Source organism: Coenobita brevimanus, chromosome 95, assembly GCF_032717465.1.
Source record: "Coenobita brevimanus isolate Jiangsu-jjx chromosome 95, ASM3271746v2, whole genome shotgun sequence".
Lineage (NCBI taxonomy): Eukaryota > Metazoa > Arthropoda > Malacostraca > Decapoda > Coenobitidae > Coenobita > Coenobita brevimanus.
This window is the reverse complement of record NC_137048.1, coordinates 34,948,044-34,972,630: the sequence shown is the minus strand read 5'-3', so window position 1 is coordinate 34,972,630 and position 24,587 is coordinate 34,948,044. Positions and strand designations below refer to the sequence as shown.

The following is a 24,587-nucleotide window of genomic DNA, read 5'->3' as shown; positions in this document are numbered from 1 at the left end:
ACCACCCACCAATACATTTTTAGGCGGGGGTGGGGAGGGGAAGAATGAGAGGGGGTGAGAGTGGGGGAGGGGACGGGAATGGAAGGGAGGAGACGGGAGGGAGAGATTGAGAGGGAAGGGAGAGGAGAGGGAGGGAAAGGGGAAATGGGTGGGAGAGAGGAGTGGGGAGGAAAATGTAACGGGGAGAGGGGAGGGGAAATAGTAGGGTGGAGGAGGGTTGAGAGAGGAGGAGAGGTAAATTGAAGGGTGGGGAGAGAAGATGAGAGGGTGAATGAAGCTAGGAGAGGTATGGGTGGTTGGGGAGGGGAAGGGAGGGGAGGGGGTAACTGAGGGGAAAGGGAAAGAATGGATTGGGGATTCTGTCTTCAGTTTTTCGCTGTCCACGTCCCCTCCCCCCCCCTCAGCTTCCCTCCCTTCTCCCCCCCCTCTCTTTACCCCTCCCCTCAGCCTCCCTCCCCCTCTCCCCCTCCCCTTCCTCACCTTCAGACAGACGGACAGACAGACAGAAGGAAAACTGATACAGGGGGAATTGGGGAAGAGGGGGAGTTTGAGGTTGGGGAAAAAGTGGGGGAAGAAAAGATATAGACACACAAACAGACAGACAGGGGGAGTGATTGTTGTATTAGGGGGTGGGGGCTTTGATGTGAGAGAGAGAGAGAGAGAGAGAGAGAGAGAGAGAGAGATTGTCAAGGCGAGTGATTCTTGAACCTTTTCTATTTTTTCACCCTGTCTCCCTCTTTTTTTTTCCCCCTCCCTCCCTTTCCACCCATTTCCTGCTCTTTCACTCCCTTGTCACTTCTCTCTCTCTCTCTCTCTCTCTCTCTCTCTCTCTCTCTCTCTCTCTCTCTCTCTCTCTCTCTCTCTCTCTCTCACTATATTCCCTCCTTTTTCTCTCGTCTCCCCTTCCTTACGCCATTCTCTTCCTTATTTTCTTTTCCCCTCTGTCTCCTCTCTCCCCCAGTCTCTCCATGTCTCCCCTCTCTCCCCCTCCTCTTTCTTCCCTTCTCCCCCTCCCAATATAGCCACGTCAAAGCCCTATGACGCGTCTCTCAGCAGGCAATTATCATGTCTCTCAACGCATGATTTCATACCTCTCTCTCTCTCTCCCTCTCTCTCTTCCTCTTTGCATACCTCCATCTCTGTCAACGCTCCTCTTTACTTCCTTCCCTGTTCTCCCTCTCTCCCTCCCTCCCTATTTTCTCTCTTGTCTTCCTTCTTGTGTCCGTTGTCGTGTTGGAGGTATGCGCTCTGCTGAATGCCCTTCTTTCTCATTCATTCGCTGTTCTTTCCGACTCCCTTTCCTGTAGTGTGTGTGTGTGTGTGTGTGTGTGTGTGTGTGTGTGTGTGTGTGTGTGTGTGTGTGTGTGTGTGTGTGTGTGTTACCTTCTCATTTAACCCTTTGCTCCCAAATTCTCGTTTTTATGTCCTCATTTTTGTTGCATCATTATTTTTTTACATGCTGCCACGTATCACCTCTCGCTTCACCCTTTTCCCCTTTTTTTTTCCGGTTTTTTCTTACTTCATTTTTCCACTTGCTTTTTCCTTTTTCATTTTCATTCCTTTTTTTTTTTTTATCTTGCTTTTCCACTCTTTCTTCACTCATTTTCTTTCTGATAATTTATTGATACTTTTTCCCTTCAGTCTGATTTTTTTTTTTTAATATTTTCTGCGTTTTGTGGTTTATCTTCTTCATCCTGTCTTTTTTTTTTTTCATCATTGTATTTTGTCTGTCTTGTCCACCTTTTCTTTGTCATTTCGTCTTTTCTCTTCCTCTGTTTCGTCGTCTCTTGTAAGTATTTGGGTGTCAGAGTCCTTTCTTTATTATTCATCTTTAACTTCTCACTTTCCGTCTTATTTTCTCTCTGCCACTCGTTCATCTTTTTACCCTCCTCTTATTACCTCACTATTTTCATCTCTGCACATTCATTTCCCGTTTTTCCGTTTTTTAATCGCTTCTTTACTTTTTTTTTTTTTTCCCGCCCATTTCTCCTCGCTCCTCTTTCTCTTTCCTCCTCCTCCTCTTCTTCCCTCAGGCACTCGATTTCCCAGGGCCTATATCAAGCAGCGTGAGCAAAACTGGTGTCCTGCCTCGGCTTGAAGTGCCAGCAATGTTTACGATCCGAGTCCTCAGTGCAAAGTTTAGCTTGTCGCGCGTTGAGTACTGTCCCAAATTCTGCTATTGTAACATTATTCCACTTGACTATCTTAAACAGTTTTCAGGTTAATTTTAAGCTAGAGAGATGGTTACGTGAGGTGAATTAAGCGCGAAAAGTTTAAATGCAAAACAGTACATTGTCCAGGATCGTACCGTCTGGCCTCTCTCGACCCCAAACAATAACAAACACGGCTCGACGGCCAGCCCCGCCAACCCACACATACCGACATCCACGCAACATTCTCAGCAAGCACACACGCACATGGGCAAAGTTATCTAGCTATTTAATTGTGGATAGACTTATATGTAAGTATTATTAACAACACAAAGAATTAAATATATATAGAAATGCAGACGTGTTTACTCCTGTTGCAAAAGATACGTACAACCAGTCTTTGTTTTTCTTTGGTACTGGGGATATGAATGTACCAGCATGTTAGCGTTTCCATGTGATGGTTTAAATTATGCTTTATATTTTTGCAAATGCCAGACGATTTTACTCAGCTGCGACAATCCCTGTCCCGGCAGAAAATACTTATTATATACTGTGCTGTTGGTAGACATGCATGTGTACCTGATCTCTCCACACACACACACACACACACACACATACACACACACACACACACACACAAAACGCTAGCATTTGTATCAGACGTCCAGTTATTCTTTTTTCCACCCTACATATCAATGAAAAAATCAGATGCCAGTGCTGAAGGGCTTAAAACTACATGTACATGAGTCAGGTTGAGTCAGGGTGACGTGAGTAAGACTTGGGTGAGAGGAGGAAGTAGGTCAGTATGCGTACTCACGGTGCGGTGTTTGTGTGTGTGCATACAGTGAGTCAGGCGGTGGGTGGTGTGTGCGGTATGTGGCAAGTCATCATCATCATCATCATCATCATCATCATCATCATCTGACCTTTCTTCCTATCGAAGGGTGTGGCACTACTATTACTGCTACTGTTACTACTACTACAACTATTACTACAGCCCTGCTACTCATCATCATCATCATCATCATCATCATCATCATAGTTATAATCTATCTATCTATATACCTAGGCTGCTTCCCCCAAGGAAAGGGAGGTAGCCGAGACAGGACGACACACTCCCCATTTACTCATCCATTCAAACACATTCATTCGCATCTTAGCCCCAAAGGGGAGAACGGACAGATCCTCACCACACCACATCGCACAAGGGTCAACTGCGCAATGCAATCAGTGACATCCGCATCAGGGCCCGAAAGCAGAGCTGGTTTACCCCTGCCACATCATAATAGACCCATCCCCTTACCCGCACCTGACCTGATAATGATAATAATAATAATAAAAATAAACCTATCACCTCCACCACTCCAGTCAATCAACATGACCAGTCACCACCACCACCACTCATGCCATAGCTACCACAATTACTACCACCATCACCACTCACTACCTTCATAACAACCACCACCACAACCATCACAGCTACCACCATCACAACCATCACTACCACAATCGCAGGGGTGTGGATGGTGGTGGTGATGGTGGTGGTTGGCTACACTTGTCTGTTTACAAATTGAAAGGCGTTTTGCTGGGGGAGAGCTTGGTGCCTTCCTTCTTCCTTCATTCACTTCTTTCTTTCTTAGACTTCTTTCCTCCCTTCCTGCTTCTTTTTTACTTCTTCCGTCATTCAGTTCCCTCCTTCCTTCCTTCCCTCCTTCCGTCCTTCCTTCCTTCACATCTCTCCTTTTTTCATTCATTAATTTGTCCTCTCGCTGTTTCTCATTCTTTCATTTCTCAGCTGTATCTTTTTTGTTACCCTCCGTCCATCTTCCCTCCATTCTGCCTTTTCGTTTTTTGAGTCTTTTGCTGTTTGTTATCTTTTGACTCCCTCATTCCTCTTTCTCTTCCCCCTCCTTCCATTTCTCTCCCTGCCTCTCTGTTCCTTCCCTGTCTTTCCTTCCTTCTTCCTTCCATCCCATTCTCTGTGTTCTCCTTCCCTCCCCCCCTTCCTTCCCTGCTTCTCTTTCCCTCCCTCCTGCCTCCCTCCCTCCATCCAAATACCCTTCCCAGCCTCCCTCTTTCCTCCTTCCCTCTCTCCTTCCTCTCGTTTGCCTCCTGTTTTTTTTTTTTTCCTTTTTTTGTGAAAGGAGGGGTAAGGCGGAGATGGTATTTTTAAGGAGTCATTAAAGGAGGAGGAGGAAGAGGGAAGAGTGGGAGGAGGAGGAGGAGGGAAGAGTGGAGCATTAAGACGAAGAAAGAGAAGAAGAAGAAGGGGATTGTAGGATTAGGAACAAGAGTGATGACTGAAGAAGAGGAGGAAAATAGAAGGACGGAGGAAGAGGGGAAGAGAGAGGAAATGAGAAGGACGAGGGAGACTGGAAGAGAGGAAAGAGGGTAGAATGGCCAAGAAAATAGGCACTGACTCGAAGGTAAATGCAGAGAGAGAGAGAGAGAGAGAGCATTATTATCATCATTATACTTTTCCTTGTCATTTTCTCGAATTTCCTACCTTTTCCTCCACCTCAGTTCTCCTCCTCCTCCTCCTCCTCCTCCTCCTCATTATTACTCAGCACTCCAGAGCCCTTTCCTCCCCCTCCCCTTCTCCACCCTCTCCCTTCCCTTCCCTCCTCCTCCTCCTCTCCTCATCACTCACACGCTTGGTTCGCACATGTGACACCCAGACTGTCTTGGAAGGAGGAGAAGGAGGAGGAGAACTAGAAGAAGAAATGAACAGAATTAGTAGTAGCAGTAGTAGTAGTAGTAGTTTCTGTATTTCGTTCTCCTTCATAAATGACGTGTGTGTTTGTGTGTGTGTGTGTGTGTGTGTGTGTGTGTGTGTGTGTGTGTGTGTGTGTGTGTGTGTGTGTCACATTCCCCTATTTCGTTCTCCTTCATAAATGACGTGTGTGTGTGTGTGTGTGTGTGTGTGTGTGTGTGTGTGTGTGTGTGTGTGTGTGTGTGTGTCACATTCCCTCACTATCTGGTCATGCTCTTCTTCCTTTCTCTCCCCTCACTCCCACTTTTCCTCCTCCTTTCCTCATCCCTCCCTCCTTCCTCCCTCTACGCCTCTCGTCCCCTTTCCCCATTTCACGTATATTTATTTTACTCCCTTTTTCTTTCTTTTATTTCTTTATCCTCTCATTCCTTCCCCTTTAGTATCTCTCTCTCTCTCCCTCTCACTTCCTCTCCGCAATCCACTTCTGCCATTTTTCATATCGTCTCCCTTCCTTTTTTTTTTTTTTTTCTAATCTTTCAACTTTTCTGTTCTTATCATATCTTCATTCCTTCCCCTAAACAGGTTCTTCCCTTATCCATTCCTGTTCCTTCTGTTCCATCCCTCGTCCCTTCTCCTCATTCCCCTCCTCATCCCTCCTCCACTTTCTGACCTCCACCCCTCATCTTATCCTTTTCTTTATTTCCCTCCATATCCCTCTCTTTATCCCTTTCCCTCTCTTCTTCCTGTCACCCCCTCCCCTCCTTCCCCTTTTCATTTTCTCCTCTCCACCTCCCCACCATCTCCTTTTCCCCTCAACCCTTCCGCCTTATCATTCTTCCCATTCTTCCCTCTGCCTCTCCCCGATCTTCTACTCCTCTTCTCTTTTCCTGCTTCTCCCTCCTACCATTTTCTTCTCCCTACCCCTCTACCATCTCCCCTTCCTCCCCTCCCCCCTACGCTGAGTGATGGCTGTTAAGATAAGGTGATAAGAGTGAGAGGTGGCGCAGGTCGAGATTAATGACTCCAACACTGACCAAACTCACACCAGTGCCTAGTTCACTTACCCCTCACCCCTTCCCTTCACCCCTTCCCCTCCCTCACTCCTGGCTCCATAATCCCTTGTTCTGCCTCACCCCTTCCCCTGCCTCTACCCTACCTCCTCTCCTGCCTCACGCCTTGCCCTGTCTCACCCTTTGCCTCTCAACTCACTCCTTGCCTCACCTCAGTCTTCCTCCCATCCCACTCCTTATTCTGACTTACCTCATTATTTCTCTATACTATACCTCACCCCTCACCGTACCTGTCCCCTATCCTGACCTTCCCTTCCTTTCCTGTCATGTTCTGATTTGTCCTACCCTGCCCTTCCGTGCCCTGCCACCTCCCTCTTCTATCCTGCCATGTCCCATCCTACCCTCTTTCCTGTTCTACCCTTCCTTGCCTTGTCCTAGCCTACCTTAGTTTGCTCTGCCTTGCCTTGCCCTTCTCTGCCCTGTCCTGTCCTACCCTGCCCTGCCCTGCCCTGCCCTGCCCTGCCCTGCCCTGCCTTGCCCTGCCCTGCCTTGCCCTGCCCTGCCCTGCCCTGCCCTGTCCTGGTGTAGAGAGAGAGAGCACAAGAGGCGTAGTTAACAAAATGTGAGACACTAGTGAGGCACTTGTGTTGAGGGTCTCCCCCTCCACCTCTTGCTACCATACCCTTTCCTCCTTTCCTCCCATACGTCACTTCCCTCCCCCATCTTCCATTCCTCGTTCCCTCCTCGTCCCTCCCTGCTTCCATTCCTTCCTTCCTTTATTTCTCCTTCCCTCCTTTATTCCTTCTTCCCTCCATCCTTCCTTTATTCCTCCGTTTCTTCTTTCTTCCATCTTCCCCTCGTACTTGTGTTAAGGGTCTTTCTTGCCACGGCCATATTTCTTTTCCCTCCTTCCATACACACAATATGTCGTCTTCCCTCCTTCCTCCCTCCCTCTCTGCCTTCTTCCCTTCCTCCTCCAGTACCTCCCCTTCTTCTTCTCTCCTCCAAAGCGGTAAAGTCCCAGGGAGGTTAGGAGGAAGGTAGAGAAGATACGAGACACAGACAGTGAAACAGAGGGTAGTGGTAGTTGACAGTGGTGTTGTGTAGGGTTGGCTATTTCACCGTAAACTCAGTGGCAGTCAGTGGAGCTCGAAGCCATGTCAGAAGCGTCCCCAAACGTGAGGCCAATACCAAACCGACCGAGCCACCGGGTTCCCCACCTCCTCCTCCTCCTCCTCTTCCTACTCCCTTCCCTCCCCCTCCTCCAAAGTGCCAGCCCCCCGCAGAGTGCCTCAGCTGCCCCTCTTTCCCCGCTTCTCCTCCCCTTCCCCTCCCCATCCCTCTCTCTTCCCTTCCCTTCTCCCCTCCCTCTCCCTCCTTCAGCTGTTTTTTTTCGAGGTTTACTTTTGTTTGTCCTGTTTTTCTGTCTTTTATTATTGAGAAAATCTGGATCCGTGTGTGTGTGTGTGTGTGTGTGTGTGTGTGTGTGTGTGTGTGTGTGTGTGTGATTAATATTCAGATTCGTTTCCCAGTCCGTTTATTGATGGGGAAATAGACGATGATGATGATGATAACAGTGATGATGACGATGATGATGACGATGGACAAGATAATAACGATACAGATAATGATGGTGATAACGGTGACGATGAAGCTAAAGTGATTCCAGTGTAGCATTTTATTTTGTTTTATTTTTTCTTTTTTTTTTTCTCTCTTTGGTGGACATTCTTTCCTCGTCACCACTGGATCTCTCTCTCTCTCTCTCTCTCTCTCTCTCTCTCTCTCTCTCTCTCTCTCTCTCTCTCTCACACACACACACACACACACACACACACACACACACATTAATTCTTGCTCTCTTACACAGTAGCGCCATATGACAGCCTCTACCACACGCGGTTTCTCTTCCTTATCTCTCCTCCTCCTCCTCCTCCTCCTCCTCCTTCTCTTCCTTATCTCTCCTCCTCCTCCTCCTCCTCCTCCTCCTCCTCTCTTATATTTTTCCTCCTCCATCAGTCCGTCCATCCCCTTCATTTCGTCTTTCTTCCATCCCTCCAGTTTTCCTTCTGTTCTTCCATCCTTCCTCGTTATGTATTCCCTCATTCAATCAATCATTCATTCATTCAGCCAGCCATTATCCATTCATCCTGCCCTCCTTCCTTCCTTCATCCATTCATTTATTCATACACTCATTCATCTAGCCATCCTTCCTTCCGTCGTTCATTCATTCATTCATCCACCCATTACGTCTTCATTCATTCATCCATCCATCCATCCATCCGTCCGTCCGTCCCTCACATTCTCCCTTCTCCTTTTTCAAGCATGTGAGGAATCTGTTTTTATCTTACCATTATCATCGTTCTCAGATGCAGTCATTCTCTCTCTCTCTCTCTCTCTCTCTCTCTCTCTCTCTCTCTCTCTCTCTCTCTCTCTCTCTCTCTCTCTGTATATAGTTGTTTCATCCACTCTTCTCATCTCTTCTCTCCTTTCCTCTCCTCTCCTCTCCTCTCCTCTCTCATTTTCTTGTCCAGACCTATTCCAGCCATTCCTTGCTTCAGAAACTCAGCTTCTTCCCCCTCCCCCATTCTCCCTCTCATCCTCCCACCCCTGCTCCTTCTCCGTTTCATCCCCCCACCCCCACCCCTTCTCCTCCTCATCCCCCCACCCCCGCCCCTCCCCCCCTCATCCTCTCACCCCCACCCCTATTCTAAATCATCCGCTTGAGGGGTAACTCATGAACACCAGATGAGGAAGAGGAAGGGGATGCAAAAGAGGGAGGGAGAAGAGTAAAAGAGGTCATCGTTATGAAGGGGTGAAGGATAAGAGAGGAAGTAAAGAGTGGAGAGGAGGAAGAGAGGGAAAAGTAACAAGGAAGTGAAAAAAAAAAGAGTAGAAAAAGAAGGGAAGAAGAGAATCATCTCCTCCTCCTCCTCCTCCTCCTTCCACTTTTCTTATCATCATCATCATCATCATCTTCAACATCATTCTCCCTTTTCTTCTCCTCCTCCTCCTCCTCCTCCTTCTTAGCCTTACTTTTGCCATTACCTCTCCCTCCTTCTCCATCTTCTCTCCCTTCCCTCCCTCCTTTCCTCCCCCTGGTAACGGTTAGAACTAATCCGTGGGAAACTTGTCTCTCTCCCCCCTCCTCTCTCTCTCTCTCTCTCTCTCTCTCTCTCTCTCTCTCTCTCTCAGCTATTTTCCATTTCTTTTGCCACTTTCTCTCTCTCTTTCGCCTTCCATTTCTCCTTCCTTCCTTCCTTCCTCATCCTTTCCACTTTCTTTTCTCTTTCTCTCCTTCTTTCCCTCCTCTTTCTCCCCTTCCTTCCATTTACTTTCCTTCGTCTCTAGTCAGATTCTCTCTCCCTTTGCTTCCCTCCTCCTCTCCTCTCTCTCCTCTTCCTTCGCTCCTTCCCTTCCTCCCTCCTCTTCCTTCTCTCCCTCCCTCCCTCCATCCTTGCCCTTCGCCCTCCTTCCCTCCCTTCCTTCTCTTCCCCCTCCCTACCCCTCTTTCCATCCTCCTGCGCACTTGCTCTCATTCTTAAGTTTGTGTGTGTGTGTGTGTGTGTGTGTGTGTGTGTGTGTGTGTGTGTGTGTGTGTGTGTGTATCCTCTGCCAAGTTTATCCTTTCCATCTTATATCAGTCGACTCATCTTTATCTTGTACGTACACAACACACACACACACACACACACACACACACACACACACACACACACACACACACATCTTCACTGCATCTGTCTATCTCTATATCCCCCAATCTCTCAATTTATCTATTTAATCCATCTACCGTATATCTATCTTTTCAACAATTCAGGCTTTCTCCCCTATAATTTTCCCTCCATGACAAAAAATCCCCTAATCCCAGAAAAAATCCCGAGAAAAATCCCTAACAATATATTTAATTTTAATCCTCCATTAGAATATTCAAAATTTTCCCCCACACCAGCGAGAAAAATCCCTAAAATTATACCAAACTTTCCCCCGCCAACCTTTTTTTTATTTTTATTTTCCCGAGTCCAATAATGAAGGTAATTTTTGGAGTCACCTGAGCCGCCATATTGATTTGGGGGTGAAAGGGAGGTGGGATGGATGGGGAGAAGGGGGGAGAGGGAGAGTGAAGGGAGGGATGTGGGTTTTCTGGTCTTCTCCTTTTCTTTCTCTCTATTCCTCCTCCTCCTCCTCCTCCTTGTTGTCTATTCCTCTTTTGTCTCCTCTTTTTCTTCTGTTCCTCCTTCTTTGTCTCTCCTCCTTCTTCCCCTCCCCTCTCCTCCCCTCCCCTCCCTACACGCAACTGCCCGTATATTTATCTTTCTCCCCGCCCACCATCTTCCTCTCTCGCTTTTATCTTGCTCACACACACACACACAAAAAAAAAAAAAATCCAAATCCCTTTTTGTAATGGGTGACAATTAGCACCAGTGTTGTTATAGCACTCAGCACTCCCGCCTTTGATGCTGTTTCGTTCCACTCCCACCTTTGATGCTGTTTCATTCCACCCCCGCCTTTGATGCTATTTCGTTCCACTCCCGCCTCTGATGCTGTTTCATTCCACTCCCGCCTCGATGCTGTTTCATTCCACCCCCGCCTTTGATGCTGTTTCGTTCCACTTCCGCCTTTGATGCTGTTTCGTTCCATTCCCGCCAATGATGCTGTTTCGTTCCACTTCCGCCTTTGATGCTGTTTCGTTCCACTCCCGTCTTGGATGCTGTTTCGTTCCACTCCCGCCTTTGATGTTTCGGGCCAGTGAATTTATAGGAACGATTTTTGAAGTCGGGGATTGGCGCCAGAAAGGATGACGAGTGAGTGACATGTGAATTTTTGATGCCCTGACTCGGTGTATGTCCATCAGAAGCGCTAGAAGATGAAAATATGATAATTGAAGTGGTCAGCCTACTACTACTACTACTACTACTACTAACCTTGCATAATTATTGGCGAGGCTGTTGTAAATGAAGTGATGAAGTGGATGATTGACGCTTGAAAGGCTGACGACCCTGTGACGTTTGATTTGTGTGATGGTTTAATTCTGTGCATGTCCATTAGAGGAGGCAGAAAGTGTAACTGGGAATAAAATATAACTGCAAATTTAAACCTGTATTTGACGGCGAAAGGATGAAAATTTGGTGACTATTGACTGCTTAAACTCATTTTTTTTTTTTAATTTGAAGTGCCTGAAATAGGAAATATGCCAGTTGCAGTAGTAAATGATAACCCTTGCATGTCGTCATTATTATTATAAAGTAATCAGTTAAGGATTCAAATCGACATTAGTACCTGAAGAGATGGCCGGTGTGCTCTTGTAATAAAGGAGTACGAAGGAAGGCAAACAGCAACAGAACCTTTCGTGGTTGTATGGTATAGGGAAGGCCATAACTAACAAACTCAATATTCTATCAGCTGAAGACAAATATAGAAAAGCAGGAAGGCTCCCTAGGCTCTGTCCATCAAAAGTTGCCGGAAGACGAAAGAGTGAACACAAAGATGAATCCAGATCTGATCTAAATGGAGACCAAAATAATGCAGGTGAAGTAATGAAGGTGTGAAGTTATCGCCTTGGCAGCCAGAATGAGGATGTCTGGTGGCTCGACTGCTGCCGTAACCCAACCCGTGCCTGTCCCAAGTGCCACCGAATTTAAAAGTATGTTAAAATGGGCAGTATTGACAGCCTGACATAACCTAAATGGAAATGCAGAAAATAAACTGATTGACCGAGCCCGAGGAAACACTGGCGGATGAAAAGTTGATGTTTGCTGCCTGAAGTGATGGATGTTGTATTTTAGGTGGCGTTAACGTAACACCTTTTCCTTTGCGACTTAGTTTTCATATGGCACCGTAAACACACACACACACACACACACACACACACACACACACAGTTTAGTCGTTTCACAAGGTGTGGGGGGGAGGAGAGGCAGGACGGGGAAAGGGAGAGGGAGAAAGGAGGGGAAGGGATGAGGAGAAGGAAGTGGAAGCTCGGAAGAGAAAGGGGAAGAATGGAGAGAAGATAGAAGAAAGAGAAAGTGATGAAGAAGAGGAAAGAGGGAGAAGAGAAAGGGGAAAGACAAAGGAGGAGGAGGAGGTTGAGGCGCAGGTAAGGAAAAGGAGGAATGGAGGAAAGGAAAAGGAAGAAAGGAGAGAGAGAGAGTGATGAAGAGGAGGAAAAATAAGATGAAAAGAAAAGATGAAGAGAAGAAGAGCGAGAGGGAAGCAACAGACATATTGGTCGTGTCACAGGGAGGAAGGGTGTAGAGGAGGAGGGGAGGAAAGTGGGAGGGGATAAGGGAGGGAGAAAAGAAAGGGAGGGGAGGGGGATCAAGGGAGAGGGGTGCTAGGGGTAGGGATGGGGTACAAGGGATAGGGTAAGGGGTACTAGGAGTAGGGGAGGGGGTGCTAGGGGTAGGGAAAGGGTTACTAGGGGAAGGGGAGGGGGGTACTAGGGGAAGGGGAAGGGGTACAAGGGAACTATAGGATTGGGGAAGGGGTGCACAAGGGGACGAGGGGGTAGAAGGGGGGACGTTTGTTTTGTGAGTGTGTGTTTGTTGGTATAGTGGAGGAGGGGGGAGGGAGGAGGTGGAGGGAAAGGGAGAGAAAGGGAAAGACAAAAAAGGAAGAGAGGTAGAGGAGTGAACTGGTGGAGAGAGAGAGAGAGAGTTGCAGGGCGGGAATTGGGCGTTTATGGGACGGGAATTGGGCGTATGCGGATTCGGAATTTGGTGTATACGGGGTGGGTATTGGGCGTATACGGGGCGGGGCGGGGCAGGAGTGTGGCGCCGGGCGGGCACTTAGCGTTAATTAGAAAATCTGTGAGAGCTGAGACCAGGGTTGTTGTGTTCCCCCCACCCCCCCTTCCCCTCCCCCACCCCCACCCCTCCCTCTCACCCAAACCCACATCCACACTCACCCCCATCCCCACCCTACACCTCACCCCCACCTCTAATACCACCCATCCCTCCCTTTATCCCTCCAACATCCTTCTCCCCTCCGTTCCTCTTCCCTATGCCCTCTGCCTCTCACATCAGTTCTCTCCCCCTCCATCCTTACCCCTCCTGTCTCCCCTCTCCCTTGCACCCTTGTTTTATCTCCATTCTCTCACCCTCCTGTATCCTTCCTCTCTTTCCTTCCATATCCTTCTTTTTCTTTCCTCCTTCCTTCTTCTTCTTGTATCTTGCCTTATCACTTCCCTTCCCTGCTCCTTTCCTCTTTCCTCTTAGTCTTGGTTCCTTTTCTCCTCGCCCCGTCCTCCCGCATATCTTATTGTCCTTGTTCTTCTAGTCCTTGTTTTTGTCTTCCCTCTCTTTACCTGTATTTTATCCTCTCTCCCCTTTCCCCTCATTCACATCCTTCTCCCCTCCCTCTCACTACACACACACACATACGTTGTCCCCTCGTAACCCCTCCCAATCGCCCATCCCCATAACTTCCCGCCAAATGTTATCAAACAAAACAGCATCGCATCCTCTTAATCGCCCCTGCTCTAGTACGGTTGGCGATGAAAGCTTCGAGATGGGAGCATGGACTCAGTTTCTAGCCCAGTTTAGTCAAATTTAGAGTAGGAATTGGATTATTCTGAATATTGTAGAGGAAAGAAGTGTTGATAAAGCCGTTCATTCTTCTGACCAAATGTTATCAAACAAAACAACATCTCATCGTCTTAATCGCCTCTGGTCTGGTGCGATAGTTGATGAAAAATCAGAGGTGGGAGTAAATATTCAACCTCTAGCTCAGCTTTACGGGGTTTAGAGGAAGATATGCTTTGTTTGGGGGGTATTTTAGACGAAAGAAATTAGTGTTTATCGAATCGTTGATCCCAGTAACCAAATGTCGTGAAACAAAACGCGTCAAAATCACCCTGATCTATAGGTAAAGAAGACTCGACGGAAGCGCTTATAACACATATCTAGGTCAGTTTTATCTGATTTTGTAACCAGAATCAAGCAGTTACGAGGATTTGTAGATAAAGGATACGAGTTTGCGCTGAATCATCCAATCCCATAACTCTCCACCAAATGTTACGAAACAAAACAGCATTGCGTACTCACAATCCTCTCTGGTCTGGCACGGTAGACGCAGAAAAGTGGAGATGATGGGGGGATACTTTGAGTCTGCAACATTTTAACCGTGTTTGGGAGCAGAGTTAAGTTGTTTTCAGAAAATTTAATGGTAATGAAGAATGCTAACCGCTTCAAGATGTACTTAAGTGTATCTGAACCACGAGAACTCTTATAAGGTCGCTCCAAAATTTCGGTGATACAAGTCATATAATTTTGGGTGTATTTTCCTTTCCTGTCTGTGAATTTCGTTTTACTGTATGCGACTCTTGTTCTTGATACTGATACTAAATTTTTATCTGCCCACCTCTTATCCGTAAAACTCCTATGCCACTCCCAGCAGCTCTCCTTTATTTTTATTTTTTTTACTGGCTTTTTTTCCTGTCGTCATTTTCCGCCACCTTGTTCTCTTCCTCATTTTCATTTTCGGTTTTCCATTCCACTGTCTCGTCTCAATGATTTTCTCTAATTTTTCACGGTCTTCCTCTCTTCTGTACCGGTTTTCCTGTTTCTCACCCTCTTTTCAGTCTCAGTCTATATTCTGTTTAACTTTCTCTATTTTCCTCAGCTTCCTCGTCCCTCCCCCCTCTTCATTCTCACCGTTTCTCATTACTCTCAATCTGCCTATCTTCGTTCTCGCTCATTCCCTCTTTTCTCCCGGTTTTCCTCTCAGTTTCTCAGTAGTCCTCACTCTTTCTTCCTCATCTCTCTCAGTCTCTTCTCCTCCTCCTCCCAGACAGTGACCATCCTGGCGTCGAGATTACGCCACATACCCGCCAAGCTCTGGGTAGATCCTGGATTATGGCCCTCTTGCCTTTCTCTCTCCCCTCTTCTTTTTCCTCTTCTCTCTCTCTCTCTCTCTCTCTCTCTCTCTCTCTCTCTCTCGAATGAAAAGGAAGCGATAGGAGAGGGAAGAGGAAAGAAGATAGAATGGGAATAAAGAAAAGAAGGAAGAGCAATGGCAGAAAAAGGGAAGGAGGGAGGCAGGAGTCAAGGAAGGAAAGAAGGAAGAGAAGAGAAGGGAGATGAAGGAAAGGAGGATGGTTGAGGAAGATGAAGGAAAGACGGAATAAAGAAGAGAGAGAGAGAGAGAGGAAAAGGAGGGAGGTATAAATGAGTGGTTGGCAGCCTTGTGACCCCCTACCCCCCTTTAGAGTGACTGGAGCCACCTGCTGCTGAGAGAGAGAGAGAGAGAGAGAGAGAGAGAGAGAGGTATTATATATATATGACAGCAAAAGTTACGCTGAAATTGTATTGATTGTAGATTGAGTTTATCGTATTGCATCCAAAGTCACAACTCTCAAAAAAAAAAAAAAAAAAGCCTGTAGGTGATTTTTAAAAATGTAATTACCTTTCTTGTTTCCTATTCGTCCCTGTTCATCCTGCAGCTTAGTCTGGGACCTGGATATAACATCAGTATAGTGAGTGGTGTGTAGGGGGAAGATGGGGCATAGCAGAAATTGACTGTCCAATTTAATTTCCCCCGTGTGGTTTATGTGCAATGATCTGTGTTGCCTCCTGACTTTCTTGGCGTGGCAGTACTGGATTCACAGTTGTTGTAGATTCTGGGGAGGGGGGGGATGCCTTCACATGGTGGCACTATATAACAGGGCGACTCCACTGCCCAGTTATACAAATATTCCTCAACTCCCTCCCTATCCCCCGAAAGAAGAACAGTTGATAGCAGCAGAGCAGTTTCAGTCTGCAGTCCACGTGGTACTGATTTAGATGAGCTTGGGGTTGCAGCTACTACTACTACTACTGTCTACTACTACTACTGCTACCACTACCACCACTGCTGCTGGTGCTATTCTAATTCCAATAATAGAGCATGTACGCCTTTTCTAATTCCCATTTTTCTTTGCCAGGATACTGCCAATGCCGTACAGCTGGGCTACCACATGGAGAAGCTCATCTTTGACCTGGCAGATACACACTTCTTCTTTAATGACCTCGAGGTGGGTGTCCTGCCTTATCCTTGTCTAACCTTACCCTATTCCTACCTTACACTTCTGCTTTATCTTGTCTTGCCTAATCCTTTTCCTGCCTTACCCTTGCCCAGCCTTACTTGTTCCCTACCTCTCTCATCCTACTGCACCCCTGTCTTGCCCAACCTTTCCCCTGCCACTCTCATCCTGCCTCACCTCTCTCCTGCCTAACCTTTCCCCTGTCTCTCATCATTCTACACCCCTGTCCTGCCTCACCTTTCCTCTGCATCTCATCTCTCTGCACCCTTGGCCTGCCTCACTGTTTCCCTTCCTCTCTTATATCCACACTCATGCCCTGGCTCAGCCTGGCCTCACCCAAGCCTCATCTCACCAGCAGACTTTGGATATCTGACAAATCCTACTACATACTGGTACATTTTGTATTTTGGATACCTGCAATTATTGTATATATAAAAATACAGTAATCTCATTTCTTTGTAACCCACTTGTTTCCCTGTACAGGAGTGTGATCAGGTGCATATAGATGACGTTTCCTCTGATGATAATGGTCAGGACCTCAGGTAAGTTAAATGGCCCTTGTACAACCCTCTTAATTCTTTCCACCTTTACTTTCACTTTTTTTTTTTTTCCTTAACTCCTTCACAGCAAGGAGACCTAAGCAGACAAGGGTAAACTTGACTAGTGTCAGAAGAGCAGAATAAATTGAATTGTAGTTGTATTTAATTGGCTAATGGAGAGTGTTTGGGGGCCCTTCTGTGTGAGGATTCTCTTTTAAGCTGCAGAATTGTCTGGTTGTAACAAGAGTAAAATTAACAAAGATTGTATTCAGTGAGTTGAATCATTAAGTAGGTAAATACTTAAATACATGCATATAATTTGGTGTACAAAATGTTTTTAACAAGTTACCCTCATGCTACAGTTCTTATCTTCCACTGCCACACGTGTCACAAGCTTAGTCCCTTTTGTTTTAATATACCGTACCCAGTGCTTCCTCCCTTCACCCTCTTCATACCCTCTATACTTTAAGTGTATATCTTACCTCTGCAGCCCTTACCACCTTACCTCACTTCTCAACTCCCATACTTCACTTCTTAGCTTTTCCACCTCACTTCTCACCTTCCCCACATCACTTTTCACTTCCCTTGCATCATGTCCCACCTCCCTATCTTCGCTTCTCACCTCCCCTGCCTCACTTCTCATGTCCCCTGCCTCATATATTACTTTTCACCTCCCCAACCCCACTTCTTACCTCCCCTACCTCACTTCTCATCTCTCCAACCTCACTTTTTACTCTCATACATTACCTCGCTTCTCACTCTCATACCTCACTTCTCACTCTCATACCCCACTTCTCATCTCTCATACCTCTAACATTTCCAGTACCTCTTCCCTTCAACCTGTCATATGTTACAACTCTGCCTCCCTCTGCAGCAATTACAACTTTGCGACAGACGGCTTCAGTGCCGCCAACAACAATGCCTCACTGTGCCTGGGTACTGGAGTCCGAGGGGGTGTAGACTGGATGCGCAAGTTGGCCTTCAGGTACCGGAAGATCAAGGAACTCTTCAATAGCTGCAGGAATAACTCTGGCAGTAAGTTCTCTTCCTTGATGTACATATAGATAGTATAATTCCTGCTTAAGTTCTGTTCTTTGACTGTGTTTTATATGTAAATCGCTGTTCTCAACTGGGAACCCTTTAACTAAGATGCCATTTACTGAATTATTGTTGGTACCGTTAAGTCTGTGGCATAGGGGTACAGTTAGCCAACTTAAATTTGTAGTGCAAGCTTCCTCATAAATCCTATAAAACAGTAGGGGGGAAGGGGGAGATTAGAATTAGGACCTCTAACTCCTCACTGGTATGTCCCAGAGAAAGTCTTAACAGTTGCAATTCACTGCAGTTATTTATTTATTTATTTTTAATGAGTATGCTTTATATCAATCACCCTACTTGAAGGGGAAAAGAAATAATGATGTGTAATAACCAGTAGACAAATTGAAGAGTGTTATAAGTAAATTTCTGCACTCAGGCCTGCTGGACCCTGAGAACCGAGAGAAGTGGCACAGAGTTCGTCAGGATATAGAGACTCTGACGGACCAGTGGCTTACCGAGTCCCTGAAGTGCCTACAGCTGATTGCGTCTCGCCCTAACTGCGTCAACGTCCTTGTAACCACCACTCAGTTGGTTCCGGCCTTGGCAAAAGTCCTGCTCTATGGCCTTGGTTCTATCTTCCCCATCGAGAACATCTATTCTGCCACAAAAGTCGGTGAGTTCCACACACAGACTTTGTCACGGCATCACTTCAGGACAGATTTGTTACAGAGTGTTATAGGTATACTGAAAAGTTAACAGTTCATTTTAGGAACTCACTATTGAATGAAACTAAGAAATAACTATTAAAAGGAAGAAAAGCAGTAGCATATCAGAGATAAAATATATCACTAAGAAGTAATTCAGGATTTGAGCAGACTATGCCCTTTTTTGGTAGAGTATGTTATTGAAACGAGGGGTAAATTTCTCCTTCTATGTTGCTTAGAGAAGGTAACTGTCAGTTGTCCTCCTGATTGTAAATAGGGTACAGCTTTTGTCAATATTTTTAGGTAAGGAGAGCTGCTTTGAACGCATAGCCTCAAGGTTTGGGAGGAAGCCGGTGTACGTAGTGGTGGGAGATGGCCGAGATGAGGAGATGGCAGCCAAGCAGGTGAGTCATTAACAGCTTGTAGAGCCCCTTCACTGTGATGATATGTTACTGCCTTTATAGTTTATCTTTGCCGCTTCCTAAAGGTTGTATTCTGAAGGGGAAGCATTTAGCCTTGAGAGGAAGTTCCTCCCTTCTATGCTGTATAAGAAGCAGTGTCCTTTATAAGTACAGTACAGCATAACATCCCATATCTGAACATCCTTATTCTGAAAACTTCCAAGACAAAAGGTTAGTGTTGGACTAGTATAACAACATGTTATAATGGTAGTACATGATACAGTACTGTACTTCACAGTACTAACTCTTCATGGTGCTGTTGGCTGTTTTTTACGTGATTTACTCATAGTAATCGTTATTATTCTACTTTCCAAAATATTCAGTTTTTCTTAAAGCCTTCAGAACCAGGGATTTTGGATTTGAATGTTTGTACTGTGCTGGTACTGTACTGTACTGTACAGTATTTGATTCATGGAAAGTTTTGAATTCACAGTATATTTTCTGTTTCCAGCTTGATTTCCCATTTTGGAGGATCCAGACCCACCATGATTTTGTCAACCTATATAAGGCCCTCAGCATCTGTGGCCTCTGAGTGCAGCGTGTGTGGACTCCACAATTGTGCTGAGGTCCGTCTTCACCAGTGAGCTTCTGTGATGCTCTTGCCTATAGTCAGTTTGATTGTACCTGGCAGAGATTTGTGTGCCCTTTTGCTGATCACCTGTTATTTAATGACAGAATTAGCTAATACTACACCCATATTTAATTTACTTAACATTTCTTCATAGCAAGCACATATTTGACTGCCCATGTCCTACAGCAACTCAGTGTTTGAAATGGAGAGGCAGCAGTTTTCTGTCAGGTGAAAGTAAACCAGCTATAGTGTTTACCATAACCTCATGCTCCCATATGATTTTATTCAGCTTAGGAAATACCTCTCATATTTAAGGGGTTTATTAAGTCTATATCTAACCCTTCCAGTTTGAAAAGTCTCTCCTTAGCTGAATAAAATCATGAGGAGGTGTCAAGACTAAGATGGAAAAGACATTCCCAGGCTCAGTGCGTTACATAAAAGCGTCTCAAAGTGCTGGAAAATAATTTTATTTCTGAAGTGATACACTTATTGTTAGAATATACAATAGATTTGAAATTGTGATGATCATCTTTATTTTTGGCCATTTTAATATGTGAGAAGAGTCATTTTGTTTAATACAGCAGTAGTGAGCTATGTGGAAGGTATAGTAAGAATCTGAAACTCTTACTGCAATAATCCTGACATTGTTGAATACTAGTGTGCATAAATACAATGTTACAGAGTGTCATGTCAGGTATTCCTTGTGAAATGTGACATTTCAAGACTCCAGAGACCAAAAGACTTTCGTGATGTTGCCACTCATTCATTCCAAATGAATAAGAAAATGCATATAATAACTTTGATTTTTAAAAAATAGTGTCTTTATACAGTATATGCCTTTTTTTATGTGTATATGGGAACCAAAGATCAAGAAACTTCTTTCTTGCTAATGAAATATTCCAGGAAGATATGATGGTGTACCCCTGCAAACTCAAGGCATAGTTCTATTGTACTGTACATTATTACTGATAAAGACCACAACTAAGTATTGTATGAACAGTTATACTTAATATAGTAAAGTATTCTCGTTCTCCTCACCAGTGAATAATAAAATAATTAGTCAGAGAGACTGTCATAACATGTAATGAGGAAGGTACAACTAGTACATCGCAGTGCATGTGGGTGTATGACTTGGACTGTGAATACGATTGCTAAAGAATCACATTTAGTGTGTGTGTAGTAGTGTTGTGTATGTTGCTGGTGGTGATATAATGGATACAGGAGGTGAGATGCTAAGAACTTCTTGCTTTGGGTAGAGAAAAACTTGAGTCAGTATCCAGTTCATTAGAGGAAATGAAAGCACCAGGAAAACTGTTGCATAGCGGACATATATGTTTACTTAAAACATTCCCAAACTACATACTCATGAGGTTTACATATTTGTCTTTATGCTATCACAAAGGGTCCTCAGATGCACAATGTACAACCTTGAGACTACAGTTATTCTGATCATAAGGGTTTGAGCTGCACTGTGCCATAACAGTTCAATTCAATTGCACAGTAGTGCAAAACCCAAAGTTCACACCATACCATTTTCATTATCTGTTCTGTTAACAACTGTGACAGTGCCATTGGAAACTATTTGTGTTATATGACCACACTCTAGCCATCATATCAGTTCCCATGTTTAGTCCATTCCAAACAGAATTATACTCGGCTACAACTCACACATATCCACAGTTGCCCATACTCCCTCACTTTAACCCTATCATCTATATGCAGTACTGCAGTATAATTTGGAATGGACTAGTGGTACAGATGGTGAGGTATATTAAGGGAGTATGTGTGTGTGTGTGTGCAGAAGGGTGAGAGTCATGGCTAAGAGAACTGTAATTCTAATATGAAGTGGACTATCTTTGGTACTGTAGTGTGCCTGTTTAATATTTTTCTGTTGTAGTGCTCCTGTTGAACATTGTTTTGTAAATATATGCCTCTTGAGTTTGTTCTGAATTAAGTCTGCCAGGCCAAGAAAGGCACATATATACCTTAAGAGTAGTAGTAGTTGCAACCCCAGACTCATCTGGACATGAACTCAGTGGATTGCAGGAAACTAATGCTGCAGCCCACCATCCCCCTTTCAGGATGTAGGGGGGAGTTGTGGGGCATTTGTGCATCTTGACAGGTCCTCCAAATAGGTGCATCAACGCCGCCACAGGAAAGCGTCCCTCTCCAGCGCCACCTTAAGAGTAAACTTAGGAAGCCTGTTAGGTAGAATTATTCCTGCTTTAAGAAAAACGAGTCCAGTTACTTGGCATAATGATTACGCAACGTTCCATTTATATAGCCAGATAAATATCCCTCATAGTAATGTTTGTACAAAATGTAAAGCATTAGACTTGATCCTAATTTGCTATGTACCTTACTATTTTTAGTGAATGTAGGTAGCATAGATACAGTATATCTGGAATATATCAAAGGTCAACACAGCCATTCAACCTTCATTTATCATCAAGTGGCTTTGTCTTCTACAAATGTTGATCAGAATTTAACTTTCAAAATAGGATTGTATGATGTTTGTAAAATGTGTAAATGCCCTTTTATATATACCAGATTTCCTTTGAAGATATTGTGATAATGATGTTAATTTTTATACACGCTTCATACACAGTGGATAACAATGAGTGAAAATACTACAATTATATTTTGTTATAAGGTTCTTCATCTGTACTTCACTATTGAGCAAGTGGCGTGTACTTCATAGGCGAAGCACCTGTTAACATGTCACATTATCCAACGTGCATTTTATTTGATGTATATGCCATAACCTTGTAATTGTATATTTGGCTCCAGCTTATACTTATTATAATATTTATTTCCAAAATTTCAACCTAAGTTAAGTGATTTATGCAGTTAAACACACATTATCCCATAAATGTACACTCTATGTTACTTTAGTCAAGAGGTGATACAGATTTGTACAGTACGTTTAGAAAATGGTTCATGTGGCTTAAAGAAACAGATTATAGCAGCAGTAAGAGCACTGTATAGTCTGACTACATGGTGTAAAAAGTGACTGGCTGCTCAAAGATTCCACTACGATGGTTGCAGTATCAAATGCACCTGCAAGTATTTTTGCCTTTTCTATAATTCATGGATGAACATATTCAGTATATGCAGATTACTTTGACTTCAACTCAACAAGTGAATTTACATGTTCCATTATTTTCACCATCAGCTGTGTCTCAGATTAATTTACTATACAGTAACCTTTTAACAACCTTGCCAGTGATGAAAAATCACTGTTAAGACCAATCATGAAGCAGTAAGGTATATTTCTTCCTCTCTCTCTCTCTCTCTCTCTCTCTCTCTCTCTCATTCAGTTTCGGTGGAAAGAGATTCACAGGATGTTAATACTGCACACGGCTGGATTAAGCATGTGGGAGGCCCGGGGCCCGCTTGGAAGGGAGGCCCCCTTTCCAACTCCCCCAATGGCATACACCACAGACTGGTAACCTAAATCCTAATATATAAATAGGACACTTTTAGTTAGGAAATACTGAACGGGGACTATTCATCCAATGCTGTAATATGTAATGCATAAACACGAAATGAAATGAACACAAGTTGCTCTGGTGGGAGGCCCCCTCTTGGTGGGTGGCCCAGGGCCCGGGCCCCTTGAGCCCCCCCCTTAATCCAGCGGTGATACTGCATGTGAGACAATTGAATACTGAGAATTAATTTCAGCAGAAACCATTCAGATATTGAACAAGTTAACAAATTAGTACAAGAACAGAATTTGTCAGAGCATAATGTGTTATTGTTGGTTCATTCTGGATGTATAAATGCAGTAAGTTCATTGGTTTAATGGAAAATCATTGGTGTAATATAAGTACAGGTGAAAATTACATGATAACTCTACTGTGCTTTGTACTGCCGTAAAATACAAAAAGAGTTAATACAAGGATTTTGCTTCCAAGGTACGATGCAGGGAAATACAGTTCAGCTCTTGCATTCACCACAGTTGTACTGTACATTATAGGTTCTGTGCAGTGCATATAGTAGCATATTTGGGATTGTAGAATGTTCTCTTAAGTTTCTTTTGCTTTAGCAGCATTATACAATACATTATTGTATTGTACTTATCCACTGAAACAGTTTTGTATCCAGTTCATATACATAACAGCATCTTCAAGTATTCTCCCCACTACTGTACTGTAGTAAGTTATGCTGTCAGTAATATATATATTTTTGTCTTTTAATGAATAGCAGTTAGGTAGAATGCCTGTGTAATAAATTGTCAAGGCCACAAAATTACAACTTTAGCACAGTAGAATGCAAAACTGAAAATAAGCACAATCGTTAAGTATGAATGTTCTTTGTGGTACAACTGCGGGCAACAACACTCATGGTAACTCACCCTCATCTGGACTTCCTTCAGTATTTGTAAATCTTAATGTATGGTTACAAATATGTGAGTATTAAATACTATACTTTTACTGTCATTTATTAATCCTTTAGACTCAAAGTATACATGTATTGTATTTTATTGTAATGCTTTGTGGTAGATGGTAGCGACCCATCATCCACTCACTTGATGTAGTGCTGCCTACTGCGTCCTTCACCTTTAGCAATCTTTTTCTGTGTCTGCCTTCCTCTCTTCCTATATCTTTCCTGTCACTTTTCATTACTCTTCTTTTCTTTTCAGGTGGCTTTACATTGAGTGACAAGCCTAATGGTTTCCTGTATGTCAGGAAACCATTAACAGCGCTGGGTGGTAACCATATAACCAACACACACATATTCCCTGTGTTTCAGGAAGTAGGTTGGCTGAGGGTTAGTGCCCCTTTCCATAAAACAGCTTACTCAAAGACAAATGATCAGTCCTAATGGAAGTAGCGGTAGGGAGAGAGAAACATCACAAGGAAGAGAGAGGGGTGAAATGGAGTCACTGAAAGGAAGAGTGTTGACAAGATGAAAAGACCTATGACTCCACCATTTAGTTGTGTGAAGAAACACTGATTATACTGAGAGATGATGGACAATGTTGTGAGTTGTTGGTAATAATGAAAGGATCATGAGGATTAGGGCAGTAACAGAGCAAGATTTCTGTCCTCATCAGACATTTTGGGCAAATCAAAAGCCATGCATGCCATAACCCCATTCTATGATTGTTGTAGTGGTCACTGAGATAAGTAAGCGGAAATGTAATCAATGGAGTCATCAGTATACGAGTGAATAGGTTACTGACGATTAGGAGGACGAGAGCTGGTGAAAGGACAGAATTCTGAAGAACAGCACTGCTCATAGCTTTTGATGACCAGTGGCTGTCAACAACAGCTATATCAAGACCAATGAGGAAACTGAGGTGAAGCATGGGCTGATGGACTGCAAACAGAAGGGCAAGATACAAACTGTAGATTTATGCCAAACTTGAAGGCCTTTG

The 24,587-nt window shown here is 44.4% G+C and overlaps 1 protein-coding gene across 1 annotated transcript in view; it reads left to right on the top strand.

Annotated features, from left to right (window-relative positions):
* eya (eya transcriptional coactivator and phosphatase 2) overlaps positions 1-22,503 on the top strand; it is an 84,402-nt gene extending 61,899 nt beyond the window's left edge. Inside the window, exons 11-16 of the mRNA XM_080282944.1 lie at positions 15,793-15,882; positions 16,375-16,433; positions 17,305-17,465; positions 17,905-18,141; positions 18,476-18,576; positions 19,085-22,503. Of these exons, the coding sequence (XP_080139070.1) occupies positions 15,793-15,882; positions 16,375-16,433; positions 17,305-17,465; positions 17,905-18,141; positions 18,476-18,576; positions 19,085-19,165 (729 nt within the window). The 3' untranslated portion in view covers positions 19,166-22,503. The remainder of the gene's footprint in view (positions 1-15,792; positions 15,883-16,374; positions 16,434-17,304; positions 17,466-17,904; positions 18,142-18,475; positions 18,577-19,084) is intronic.
* The last annotated feature ends 2,084 nt before the right edge of the window (positions 22,504-24,587 follow it).